The sequence below is a fragment of the Cottoperca gobio genome, chromosome 16, assembly GCF_900634415.1.
Source record: "Cottoperca gobio chromosome 16, fCotGob3.1, whole genome shotgun sequence".
NCBI lineage: Eukaryota > Metazoa > Chordata > Actinopteri > Perciformes > Bovichtidae > Cottoperca > Cottoperca gobio.
This window is the reverse complement of record NC_041370.1, coordinates 7,406,427-7,420,814: the sequence shown is the minus strand read 5'-3', so window position 1 is coordinate 7,420,814 and position 14,388 is coordinate 7,406,427. Positions and strand designations below refer to the sequence as shown.

Genomic DNA, 14,388 nt, shown 5'->3' with positions numbered 1-14,388 from the left:
CACTTCCATCTCTTATTATAGTCATATCCCATATCTAGGCTGGAGACTCGAGTGCTTATTAAAAAGGTTCATTCTGCAACCACAAATGGAGCCCTTAAGGATAACTGGGACAAACACTACAGAGTGTATTAATCCTATCTGGCCTAGAATCTGCTTGTAGACACTAGAAGAAACAATAACCCAGACACGAGTCCTCCAAGTGTTTTCATCCCCCCCGGAACACCAGAGGAGGTAGAGAGAAAGAAAGAGACGGAGAAAGGGATGATAGCATTACTCACAATCCATTACCACTCCCTGGAGATGCTCTGCATACAGAGTGATGGAGGGAGGGTGGTGGTGGTGGTGAGGAGGAGGAGGAGGATGGGGGGGGAGAAGGGTTTGGTTTTGGAGGGTGTTTGTTTGCTGGAGGCCCGGCGGTAAGGCAATATGAAACTTCATTATTCCTTTTCAATAACTGTCTGCTGAGGATCCCGCGGAGACGTCGCAGGTTGCTGATTTGTTCGTCAAAAATAATAGAAGGCTTTTGAATGGCTTTGTTAAGATGTCTAACTTTAGAGCACAGACGGCAGGCTGAATCATTGTTCGCTCTGAAGCATACGATAATGATGGATTGAGTGATGCAGAGGGATGTTTCTGCGCAAGCTGCAGCCATTTTTTTTATCAAGTTTGTTTATTTTTAAGGGCAAACAATATACAAAGTGCTGGAGTAACAATACATGAAGATATATATTTTTTAGACATTAATACAGAGTCTGTACATTTAGTATTTACACTTAAAGGCATCACAACGGTTTGTATACACTAAGTGTTTCACCCTCTAAATGCCCCATTTGGTTGAATTTAAACTTACATTTTGTTTTCTCTGAGGTGGCCCCACCTACAGTCTCTGTTTCAGCGCCATCTGTCCCGGTCCTCCTGGAGTTTCACTCCCTTTAATCCATCTGTTGCCTCTAAAGCCATCTCAGTGTGTCACCTCCCCACCATCTTGACCCCTTACTGAATTTCACTGCAGTGCTTTGATTTTGAAGGTCGCTAGAGTACCATGTTAAACATCTTTAATTTGTACAAAAGCCCCTCCTGAGTGTCGCAGGTGTTGTTCTTTGGAAGCATTTTTGTTCATATTTTACAGTAAATCTGACAAGAATGAAATGTAAACACACACTTTCAATGCTAATATATGACATTTTGTTCTTGTTTTTTAAAAATACTCATATGATACACTGGATTTGACACATCGGAAACAAACAAGCTTTTTTTGATTGTACAACTTTGATATCTTATATACATTTACTGAAAGCCTTTAAATAACTTTGCGTATCAAAACCTATCCAAAAACAGTGACTCTACTGTACAAGTGACTGTCTGCTGTGCCTAAATCTGAAAAATTGGTTTCCACTTTTGACTCGGGATGTGAAGTGCCCTCTCTTGTAATCATCCGTTTCATTTTCTAATTGCGTTTCAACACAAGTGTCGGCTGTAGAGTCGTATAAAATGTGGCACAGCTCAGCTCAGAGCCAAAATCCCCCGACAAGCCATCATCTGATATCGCACTCCCAGCAACGTAAAGCCCATATATACAGTTACTTCAACACTTGAATCCATGCATGTCCATCCATCTGGCGGATCCCACTTCAGATAAACATTAAACACTTTGGTAAACATTTGACAAGTTTCCAGAGAATGACGGGGAAGTAAACAGGGGTCGGGGGCGAGCCGGGATGAGGTGTAACTAAAGCGGAAAGCTCAGGTGGTTCCTCCATCGAGCATCGAGGCTGGAAAAGCAGCAACTGGGACATATTTTTAAACATAAACCAAGAAGAACTTGTTTAAAGTAATAACCCCCTGATTAGAATAATGGGATTAAATGGACAAGTTTTAGCTCTCAAATCAGAACCTCAACCTCCCCAGCATTTTGAATCCCTGGTTGGTTCTCGACCCCTTTAGCCCAGGATATCCAGGTAAACCGGCGGGTTCTTGACCAGGGCCAGCAGGCGGCTGTGGATGTCCTTGATGACCATCCTCTGCTGGGGCTCTCTCTGCCAGCAGCCCTGCATCAGCATGTACACCTCCTTGGGGCAGGTGCGTGGCCTTTCCAGTTCCCGTCCCTGCGTGATGCATTCAATGGCCTGTTGGGGTGGGAATTAATAAATAATGTTATATTAACAGGATATATAGAATATAAAGCCTCATTTACTCCAGGACAAACAATAGACAGTGGGTCATTTCATGTTTTTGCAATTCATCCTCTGGGGACCATGGATGTCTGTACCAAATTTCATGGCAATCCATCAAGTAATTGCTGAGATATTTCAATAAAAAACAAAAAATGTAAACATCCTGGTGGCGTTATGGGCCAATCCATGTAGTAGATGTTTAGATATTTCACTGGATGAGTCAAAACTTTGACCTGCTGGTGGTAATGTACCTTTAAATTCTCAGTGTACTAAAATTCATCCAGAGAGACTTATCTTTTTGTAAACTAACAGATACTTTTTGGCCCAATAACCTTTGTGTCTACATTTAAAGATATGTGTCCATTAGCAGACCACAGGGGCAAATGAGAGCGACCAAAAGATGAATAAGCTCCAGCACAGACACTAATGGCTATGATGACTGATTGAGTTCACATGCTCCTGCTGCTCAGTGAATAAATCACTGTTGATGATGAGAGAGAGGATTTCATTGCGCTCTCCATTTGAAGGGGTTACTGACTCAACCTCTTCCCCATTGTTAACCTTGGCCGAATACAATGAACACAAGAGGCCTGTCAGCGCTGAGCCAATTCACATCAAAATGGCCCGTCAGTCAGCCTCACAGCTCAACACAAAGACTCACAACGGCCGCCCCAAAATGGCCGCTGTCACTAGGCATGCAGAGTCAGTATTTTGGGATGATTTGTCTCTGTCACTGCGTGTTTAGGCAACATGATAATTTCACCTGTCCTTCAATGGCCGAGACAGATTAGAGTAACAAGGTTATAGCTCATTGGCCCTGGGCAAAAATGAGAGCCAATGAGATTAGAATTGAGTGCCAGGGAAAAGTGATCTACCCTTCTCTTGAAAGGAGAGAGGGTTTCGGCCTGTAATAGCACCGCTGTGGTCGCAATGGAGTCCCACTTCTTGGTGCTGGAGCTGAAAAGGCTAGACTGGACTGCCCTTAATTACTATGAATGTATTGATTGGTTTAAGAGTGGAGAGCGGTGAATAACTTCAGCAACATATTCTCTGAAGTATCCACGACTACGGTGAAAATGTTTTGTTCGGCAAGTTTGAAATATGTGAAAGCACCAAAACATTTTGGGATGAATTTATTTAATTTAACATATTTAAGTAGATTAAAAGCAGTTGTAATCAATATTGTTATTCCAACAATGTATCAAAAGACAATGTAAAAACAATGTGCCAAAGTCAAAATAATGATCGAGCTGCAGAACATTGTTTAGTTGTCTGACCCGTAAATGTTTTGTTTCACTCTCACATAGTGTTTTCGGCTGCAGCAGGAATTTTAAAATGTATTTTTAAAGCTCTAAAACCCACTGTACAATCTGTTCTTACCATAATGTAACATTTGCTGTGTAAACTATAACTACAGAGAAAATAGCAACATTTGTCTAATTCAACATTTTGAGAAATATGCTTATCAGTATTACATTTCTTGGTTGATACAGTTGTTTGTATGTTGCACTTACATTGGTTTGGCTTATTTGTAGCTAATAATTGAATTTGTATTCTATTGTTTCGGTATGTTGCACTTTTGTTTGGCTTTTTGAAGCTGTTGTTCTGCACTTAAAGGATTGTACCTATTTGAAGCTAACGTACTTGCAAGATTCTTGCAAGATCTTGGATAAGATTAGCTTAGCCAACTAACCAAGGTAACAAAGTTATTAAATAACAAGTTGTTTCTATCTGTTTATCTGTAGAAGAAACACAAAGGTTGTAGTTTTATGGGGAGTTACGTAGACTATTACAAGGCTAGTTTTCGTTAGCTTTGCTAGCTTGTTTGCTACTGTAGAAGGCTAACAGCAGCTGTACAGAGACGGTAAACAGTAAAAGTTCAACATATCAATTCTCCAACAAACAATGCAGGTAAATCAGTAGCTAACTGACCATTTTTGGAAGTTACAGAAAGAAACAATCACACAAGATAACTCCCTGTAGTTTCAACGGTCCAGTTTAAAGGGCCAGTTCACTCAAATCACACACAAAAAAGGATTTAGCCCCATAGCCACTCAGATGGTTTTATTTGTTGAGGTTTGGAGCTCAAATTCAATTACCCCATGCCAAAATAAATTCTGATGTCTGATAGGAAATCTGAGTACTTGCTGTCAAGTTAAAACCTAACAGTGAAATACTAAACTCTGTTTAAAGCACTTTGTCAAGAGACAACTTTGTCTGGGTGGAGCCACAATCCTTTCCATATAGTTTACTGACGTCCTATTGTTTGTCTTCTGGTTTTAAAGCATCATCTAAAAACCAGATCAATCAAAATCGCATTTACAATAATAATATGAGATATACAGTATCTACGTATATATATATATATATATATATATATATATATATATATATATATATATATATATATATTTTACGCAAATATGTTCAAAACATGAAGTTGCCTGCGGTAAAGTAGCTTCATATTTAGTGCACAGACATGAGAGTCGTATCGATCTTCTACTCTAACTCATGGCAAGACAGCCAATCAGTGTATTTCTCTAAATGTTAAACTATTCCTTTAGGTGCAGAACAGTAGATCGTCTTTGTTATTATTGATTATCAAAGTTCACAACCCACCTCACTGTTGGACAGCTGATACCAGGGCTGTTTGCCGTAGGTGAAGATCTCCCAGAGGACCACGCCGAAGCTCCAGATGTCGCTCTCCGTGGTGAACTTCCTGTACATGATGCTCTCCGGTGGCATCCAGCGGATCGGCAGCATCGTACGTCCGCCCACCTGAGCAGGGAAACCAGGCAAAGTATGTTATGTTTCACCATCATTGCATAATGGAAGTCTCAAGGGCAACATTGAACCACTTTGCTTTGTTCATGGAATTAAGCAGTAATACCAAGTTTAAGACATTTTTAAACAGCTCTCACACAGATTCTTATTCCTGTTCAGCCTTGAACTATATATAACTAGCAGCTTGAAACCAATGTGAGGCAGACAATCTGGATAATAAGAGTTTTAATATCTAAAATAGCTTCACTTCTTAGTAGTTTAATTCAAAGCAAATGGACCCACAGCCACCAAAAGCAAAATTATTCGCAAAGCCAAACATTTGTGCTGAGGAGGGAGAAAAAACCTCTGGGGTGAACCGATACTTTAAGAACCTCGTAGTGAAGTTTACATCTCCAAAAACAAAACATAACTCATCTTTTTATTTTCCAGCCACTTACCCGATAGTAATCTGTGCTGTAGATGTCTCTGGACATGCCGAAGTCTCCGATTTTGACCACCACGCCCTCCCCAACCAGACAGTTGCGGGTTGCCAGGTCACGGTGGACGAAGTGCAGCGATGCCAGGTAGACCATGCCCGAGGCGATCTGTGCGGCGATGTGCAGCATCTGAGGCAGAGTGAGCTGACCCAGCGGGGGCATCTTCGTCTCCTCCAGGATACGAGCATCAGGGCCGTGAGCTCTACAGGTGACACAAGAGGAACTTCCAGATTACTGCGATGTGTGTTTTGTGCTTTATTAGAGAGTTGACAGGGAAATATGAGAGATGAGAAGGTGGGAAATTAAACACAGGCAGTGGTGGAAGAAGTATTTAGATCCTTTACTGAAGTAAAAGTACTACAATAATACAACACTGTCAAAATAAGAGTCCTGCATTCAAAATCCTTCAAAATCTAGTATGACTTAATTAAACTCTAAACATGGCATTTGATATTAGAATATTCTGAGTCAGTTTTAATGACGACTCAGCTTGTATAAAATGTAAATGTATAAAATGTATAAAATGTACAAATTGTAATTTCTGAAGTTCTTTTGTTTTTTAAAAAATGCTTTTGAGGTCAGATATGTTTGTAGTGAAGTTTATGCTATTATCAAGAATTTATTTGGCCATTACCACTGGTAGATGAAATAATATTTTCCTTATTGGTTTTCTTTACTGCACTGGAGCTGAACTCCTGACCACTGTGCAGTGTTGAGGGGACTGTACAAACACACATATTTCCATTTGTAAGGAACAGAACATGCTGGCCTCTGCTATTCTTCTCTGTTTCTATTGGTTCAGATTAATCAAATGCTGGGATTGGGCTCCCAGTATGTTGGTAACTATGGCATCATCCTTGGCTGACCTGAAGGACAATGACCTCAGCATGCAATCTGCAGATTGAACATTTCTGACATATATGAGCTCTTGAGAGCATTACAGACATGGTCGACGTGACCACGCCATAATAAAACCATTTAATAGAAAACATAAGGCTTGTAATACGCCTACAATTGATTTGCAATAATGCAATTCGGAGATGCAGAGCACATTGACTCTCGGGTTGTTCTTCTGTGGATCATAAACACCCACTCTTACGTCAAAATCCAGCCTAAATGAGCAAATCACAGATGATGTGTCTCCATCCATCCTAATATCTCTCCTCTCCACTTTGTCCCCTCCTTACAAAAGGAAGTTGTCTATACAATCACTATTAGTTTAAAAGGCAGGTGGCAGGGTGGGAAAGCAGCTGCATTGTGGGGGCCGTGGGACGTTTCACCCATTCTGTCTGCTGGAAATGCGATTTCCATCCATTGGTGAACATACATCTCAGTCAAAATCTGTGCACGCATGTGTGTTTGTGTCCCATGTTGTTTCATTCCCAATCTGTCTCCTGCGGAGGACACCTGGCAGACAGCATCAACTGCGTCTGCTCTAACAGTTTAGTCAGATGGTTTCCCAGGTGCCGTGTGAGCTCTAATAGGTCAACACTGCCTCAGTCCTCAGAGACTCCCTCAGCTCCCTCCAGAAGTTTATAAACTTAGTTTCTAGACCACAATTTAAGTGGTTCAAATAACACATTTCAAAAACTCTCCCGTCACCATGTTACAAAACGATTCAAGTGTTATTATCAACCTCTTCTTGAGACATCATATCTCGGTATTCAAATAAAATCCTGAAATTCACTGTTTGCTATTATCATAGTGAGGACAAACTTGTCTTCACATTTGTACCAAACAAAATATTTGACTGGGATGCAAAATAAAAGAAGAAAAAGACTGGTTTTCTCTACAATTCAATGCTGGCTTATTATTTTATCTGACAGTTGGGTGGTATAAACTATGAATTATGGAGTAAAAACAAATCATATCTGAAAAGCATGTCAAATATTTAATGTACTGACTATGTCCAGGTATTAGTCTATACAGTAAACACTTCCACAGCCGTCCTTAATCATGCAGTTCCACTTAGAAACACCATATCCACAGATACTCTATGTGACCAAAGGAACCACACAGTCCGCTGAGTGGGTTTAACCTTTAAGCACATGTCAGGTTAACCTGATGCTGCAGCAGCCCTGCAGCTCAGAGTGTCTTTAAAGAACTGGAGGAACTTATCGGAGAGAGCAACAGCAAACGGTTTCAACAGTTGGTGGTTAAATGCTTTGCTCAAAGGCTTTTAACGCAGATCTCAGATCTCTGGAAGGCCAAAAAGGGTGAATTCAGAAAATGAGTCAATCTGCCTTTTTCACAGACATTTTAACATGTCACTGACAGTTATCTTTATTATCAAATAATCTAAATTAAGTTAAATGTGGGGCTATTTAGTCATATCTTTGACTTGTTTTGCCTTTCATTAATATCTTGTTTTTTTAATATGTTGTCTTAATGCCTTTATATTTTATGAAATGCACTTTAAATTGCCTTGTTGAAAGGTGCTGTACAAATAATCTTGCCTTGACTAGTGCTGATAAAAACCAAAGTATGAATTGTTTGGTCTATCAAATGATAGAAAATTGTCAAAAATGTCCATCAAAATATCCTGAAGCCCAAGTGAAAATATTTTAAGTGTTTGTTTTGTCTAAAAATATTCAGTTTTATATCATAGAAGATTCAGAAATGTATCAAATATTATTATTTGCAAAATATATATATATATATATATATATATATATACTAAGATATATTTTCTGTCAATCGATAAATAGTTTCAGCTCTAGTGTGAATAATAAATGTAATGATTGCTCCATTTCCCAATTAGCTGCTGGCTCACCTTCAGCGTGTAATTCAGTTTCTAACATACTTCCTGATCAGATCAACATTTTGAATTAAACTGGAGCAAGACTGCTACATACCTAAGAAATCTGTTGAGGTCTCCGTGCCTCATGTACTCGAACACCATAGCCAGTGGCTCTCCATCTGTACAGACGCCGTAGAATCGCACAATGTGCTGGTGTTGGAGCACCGTCAGCAGCTCCGCCTCCCTCTGGAAGTCCTGCCGGGTCGACTCGTTGGCGTCCTTTAGAGTCTGTGACCACACAACATGAAGATGCACGTTACTCGGCTTAAAATAAAAGTAAACCTCTTAAATGAACTGCTTTAAAAGCAACCGACAGTGACAAGTGTAATACAAGGTAATTGTGTGATAGAAAAATAAAAGATGCTGTCATAGACGATTTGTGTGTATTAACGAGGAGTTCTTTCATTGGGCCCAGAGTTCCTTGCTACACCTCCTCCTTTTGAGAGATGATGTGTTTCAATAAAAGCACAAGTCTGATTAATGGGAAGATAAATCTGTGCAGTCAGATTCATCATCTTGTTTTTATTCACTGTGGTTTGCAGTAACCTGTTGTAACATGAGCTGTGTATTAAACCCCCTAAATGTCCTGAACAAAGAGATCTCACTCTGAAACCGCAGGATGTTATTTTAGTGTATGGAGGATTTAAGTATAAGTGCAGTGTATTTACTTTGACCCTTGTTGATGTAGTATCAAGTAGCAGGTATATGTTTATTGGATAGTGGTGAGTAGAAAGTCCCAAGCTGGACTCCCCAAAATGTTCATACATTCATACAGATAAACTTAATAAATCTTTTTTTAAATAAATAAATTCAGGTACTGACATTCTCTTTTGTTTTATGGTAGGAAGAAATACAACTACTTTCATAGTGTAAGTGACACTGAGATATTGAAGAATGACGGTGTAAATTCACTCACCTTGATGGCGACCAGCATCTTGTCGCTGTCGGTGCTGAGGTTGGCACATTCTGCCAGGTACACTTTCCCAAACGCTCCTTCACCCAGCTCCCACTTCAACACAATGTCCTGCCTTTTAATATGCTGGACACCTGCTCATGAAATAAAGAAAAGGTTTGAAAATCTGTGTGAAATGATACCAAAAGTGAATTATATATAGGCAAGATTTTACTACTTTAGTTTACTTTGTTGTCTCTTATGATATTTGGTGCTACCAAATATTACAGACAGACAACGACCATAACACCACACATAAAGAAGTGTTTGAAATGATCAACAATCAAGACAATGTAATTTCATATTACTATATTATAATGAGCATAATTGTTGATTCAGTAATAAACTGTCAAACAAGGGTACAAGTTCAGCAATAACACTCACACATGTCTTTCTCCTTGATGATGCCGCAGAAGTACTGTGGATTCTCTACAAAGCTGGATAAACCAGAGTCTTCATCTGAGGAAGGCGGGCTGGTTCCGAAGTTCATGAAACGAAGCGACACGGCCAAGTCATCCTCGGTGCCCAAAACTGATGAACCTAATGAAACGTGGAGGGACGCAAACAAGCCAAACTCAGAGATATGTAACATCTAATCAGCCTTCAGCTACTTCTGATTGCATTGGCCATCAAAAGAAAATTCAGAGCTCATTTTGTCCCTTAGAGGAATCGGCGTTCTCTGCTACCAACTTGGCTGTACGTTTGTAGCTGCCATGGTGACCGATGATGACAAGCTCTAATAATCACCATCATGAAGCATGCAGCTATCAGGACACTGAAGTGAAAACAGGGGAAGGAAGTCTGAATGGAGAGCAACCTCTAACTACAGTGCGTATTAAAAGCCAAACAAGTGAGGCCCAAATTGTAAAACCCCACTCAGCAAGGCAAACCACAGAACCCCTAGAGTCCAACACGGTAGAAAATGGAACAACAAAGAAAGAGAGCACAGAAGCGATGGAGGGAAGGAAAGAGGGAGCAGGGTCCACTTAGGCAATCAGGCCCACTTAGGCACTTTGAGAGTGAGAAGGGTGGATGTGTGTGTGTGTGTGTTGGGGGGTGGGGTCCGAGTGGAGCTATATCACGTCTAGCTGTTTCTCCATCCATCCATCCATCTTCTTTAATGGCCATCACCGTGGCGGTGGCCAAGGGAGGTTTGCGCCGCCATTCTCATGCAGTAATTAAGGCACTTTAGCCCGGCCGACACAGCGGCTGCCTGTGTGCAAAGTTACAGCTCAGTGGAAATCCTATATTAGTCAGTCTCTCCTGTGTATTACCTTCTGAAAGCCTGTGATTTGAAACAATAATTTGGCAGAAGGTTTCATTAAGGTACATTGTAGTTTGCATTTTATGCCTTCAGATTATTGTTCTGGGCTGAGACAATGTCATGGGTTAGGTTCCTTTTATCGCGCTGGTACAGTAGATCCAAGTTGAAGATGATGCAGCTAAAACAGGAAGTTGATTAGCTTAGCGAAGCACAAAGACTAGAGGCAGGTGGAAACAAAGAAAATAGTTACAGCAAGTAACTCCCCGAAAAACAACTTGTCACTTTTACATTTCTGTTTTTGTACAAGTTGAACAAACAAGATGTAACGTGTTAACCGCGTGTTAGAGGTGCTGGTAGGGCAAATGTTTTATCTTTGGACAGAGCCAGGCTAGCTGTTTCCCCCTGCTTCCATTCTTTGTGCTAAGCTAAGCTAACTGACTCCTGTCTATAGCTCTGTTGTTAGCGCTATGATAAAATAATCCTATCAAGAAAGATTGATCGTTTAAACTGCAGCAGCAGAAACACACACAGAGAAGTTAGAGCCAACAGCCACTTATCTTAGCTTAGCACTTATTTATATGTATTTAACTTGTACTTGTTAGGCTGGCAGGTGGATTGTTTTATCTTGGACAGAGCCACGCTAGCTGTTTCCACTCTTTATGCTAAGCTAAGCTAACCACCTGCTGACTCTTGCTTCATATTTAGCATACAGACATGAGAGTGGTATCTCTCATCTAACTGCTCAGCAAGAAAGAGATTAATGTAAAACTATTACTTCAATTCAACTAGCAGCTATATTATGCATGTGGTAAATGAGTTTGTCGTATGTGTTTTAACTTACGGTGAATACCAAACTTGGAATGCTGGCCACACTTGTTAATAACCAAAACCATGATGAGAAGGAAAATGCAGGCAAACACAGCGAGACCCACAGCCACAGACACCTGTTCAAGCAGAGACAGATGTATTAGTCACACTCGCTGACATCCCTGATAGTCATTACATTTGTATTGGGAAGGATAACAGCACGTCAGACGTACCACAAACACTCGACTCTCTGGGTTCTCTGTGACATCCATGTTTGATTTGTTTGTAGGAACTGAAGGGCAGGAATGAGATTTGTTAAAGAAAAATGACTCAAGACAGACTTCCAGTCTATGCAGTGTTCAAGAGACATGCAACAGCTTTTTATGAGAGTAAAAATCAATCAAGACTTACTTGGATCCACATCAAGGACTAGAGGGAAGTGAGAACACAAAAACATTCATGAACACACAATACAGATGCAACCTGTGCTATTCAAGATCGGGTGTACTGACTATTTAGCGACAAACACACACACACACACACGCTGTTTCAATTTTAAACTTATAGCTGATGAATACAAAGGGATTTAGATGAGATCCTATCTCTAGTCTCTATTCACAGTTTCTATTTTGTTCAATTAACTCTATTCCATTTGTAGCTTTGTCTGTCTGTCAGCAGGATTATGGAAAAACTACTGTCCCAATTTTCATGACAAGGTGGAAGGGTGTATCATGTGCCGAGGAAGAACCCATTAAACTTTGAAGAGGACACACTTCATTTTTCACTTATGGAAATGGCCTTAGCAGAAGTCTTCTTGTTTAGTCTTTATCAGGCACTGTGTGTTCATTTGGCTTTATAATTGTATTTCTTTCTTATCTACCTTATTCGTTTTTGTGATTTATGTGACTTGGCTGTTGTAACAATATATATACACTTGATATTTTGTGTCACTTGGTGTTATTGCCTTTCTACACAACTGCAGTCAAATCTATAAACGTATAGAACTATATCAAAACCTAGTCCATACACTTATTTATTCTATTGATTTTTAAGACAGGATATGACATTTGGATGTGAATATTAATGTATATTTATTGATATACTTTACTTGAGGGAGCACAAAATAGAAACTAATGTTTAAGTTATTGGTAGATAATGAGTGTTTATTCGTTTTTATGCCGCTCACCAGCTGATTCAGAGTTAATCAGAAAAGCTTTATAAACAAAATCAATTTGCAGCTCTGTAAGAACCTATCATTACATACTGTTTCATTCATTTATAGTCATCTACTATGTGGTCCTGGACTTTATTATAAAGTGTTGCAGATTAATGAAGTCATTGTTTCAACACTGGACCAAGCAGTGTTAAAGTCACATTCAGATAGATTCCTCTTTTAGCTGCCCTAATGGCCTCCTCTGCTCATTATGGGATGCTGCTCGGAAAAAACGTTCTGCCGCTCCAAAACAGTTTCAGGAACTCACCTGGAATTATCCCCTCAGGATCGAGCGGGTCGAAGGGGTTGTCCATAAAGCTCCCAATAGCTGTGGCCTCATCCCTTCCCAGTTTGTTCTGCACAATCAGAGTGTAGTTGCCGTTGTTGATGTGGGTGGGCTTGTTGAGGAAGAGACATCCGTGTTTCACTGATCCGTCGCTCGAGTCAGGGATGAGCTGGATGTATGTGTATTTGCTCATTTTGAGTTCATTGCCGTTGTAGCGCCAGCTGATGTGTGGTTCAGGATTTCCGTCCACAGCAAAGGGGAAACACCAGTGGTGCTGCTGCACAGCGTCCTTCATGAAGACGATTTTGACTGGAACTGTTGGGAGATGTCAGATTTGGGACATCAGGGATGGTTATAAAGCCGAAAGCTGATAAACTGCTCATGACTTCGTATTTCTAAACTGGATGTCAACTTAGCAAGTGAAGACTAGAGTCGTTTGACATTTTGGGAAATTAGCTTTCCATACAGACATGAGAGTGATATCAATTATCATCTAACTCTGGTCAACTCTGGTCAGATGTCTGTATGGTAACTATGAAGCTACAACAGTTATCTTAGCTTAACACAAAGAGTAGAAACAACTAGCCGGGCTCTGGCAAAGGTCAAAATATTTTTTGCAAAATAATCTGCGACTATTTTAATGATCAATTACTAATTTCAGGTGTTTTACATGACACACATTCACTGGTTCCAGCTTCTCCGATGTGATCATTTACTGCTTTTCTTTTACAAAACGGTATGACAAAAATAAAAAGTATGAAAATGAATGCTTTGAAATCTTAATTTGTAATTATAACTGTCAAATCAATGTAGTGACGTAAAAGTACAAATGTACAAAGTAGCATCAAATGAAAGTACTCTACCTCAAAATTGTACTTACGGACAGCACTTTAGTAAATGTACTGTGTTACTTACCACCACTGGTAATTGCTAATGAGTCAAATAATGATTACGGAGAAGATTATTTAAATGCACATGCCGATATGCCGAGATTTTATGCTGAATGTGCACCATGCTCATGTGTAACATGAAGTCAAAGATAGGTTGCCCTCTGAGTTTCCATGAATCAATGTTCTCCATCTGTACTGCAAACCTGTGCTGACCTGCTATGAATAATGAATCCTGGTCGTTGTTGTGCCCCCGACCACAAAAGCTACCTGGAAGCTCCGCTGGACGTAAAGTTACAGGAAATGGCTTCATTTAGATCGAACACCACTCTCAAGTGCAGAGACCCCTCATACTGCACTGACAAGTCTGCTGCTCTTAACCCATGACCCAGCCTCAGAAAGTGCTGTGCTAAGGGGGATACTGAGGCGTCCATCTTTTTATCTTTTCTCAGTGAGTGAACATTAGCGCAGTTGATCACATTTAACTAATCATCTATTTACAACCCTTACTAAACGTACACAGGCTATGTCACAGCGGGGGTTATAAGAAAGGATAGAATTATGTTTAATGAGCCAGTTTGGAGAAAATGATTCCTGGTATCACTCACCAGGCACATTCATCGTTAAATTAAACCTTTGCATTCAAAATATGAACTTTTATGATAGTGGATAATAATAAAATGTGCGATCTGAAGCCACCTTTCAACTTTAAAGTAAAAAAGACAAGAAATTACATTGAAAAAAA

At 39.9% G+C, this 14,388-nt stretch overlaps 1 protein-coding gene across 1 annotated transcript in view; it reads right to left on the bottom strand.

The window, feature by feature from the left end:
- Positions 1 to 1,178: 1,178 nt before the first annotated feature.
- The window catches only part of ntrk1 (neurotrophic tyrosine kinase, receptor, type 1), a 29,543-nt gene continuing 16,333 nt past the window's right edge, over positions 1,179 to 14,388 (bottom strand). The window contains exons 8-16 of the mRNA XM_029452105.1: positions 12,739 to 13,071; positions 11,491 to 11,549; positions 11,292 to 11,394; positions 9,571 to 9,726; positions 9,151 to 9,281; positions 8,290 to 8,462; positions 5,396 to 5,636; positions 4,794 to 4,952; positions 1,179 to 2,126 (exon numbers count right to left, since the gene is read on the bottom strand). Coding sequence (XP_029307965.1) covers positions 1,941 to 2,126; positions 4,794 to 4,952; positions 5,396 to 5,636; positions 8,290 to 8,462; positions 9,151 to 9,281; positions 9,571 to 9,726; positions 11,292 to 11,394; positions 11,491 to 11,549; positions 12,739 to 13,071 — 1,541 coding nt within the window. The 3' untranslated portion in view covers positions 1,179 to 1,940. The remainder of the gene's footprint in view (positions 2,127 to 4,793; positions 4,953 to 5,395; positions 5,637 to 8,289; positions 8,463 to 9,150; positions 9,282 to 9,570; positions 9,727 to 11,291; positions 11,395 to 11,490; positions 11,550 to 12,738; positions 13,072 to 14,388) is intronic.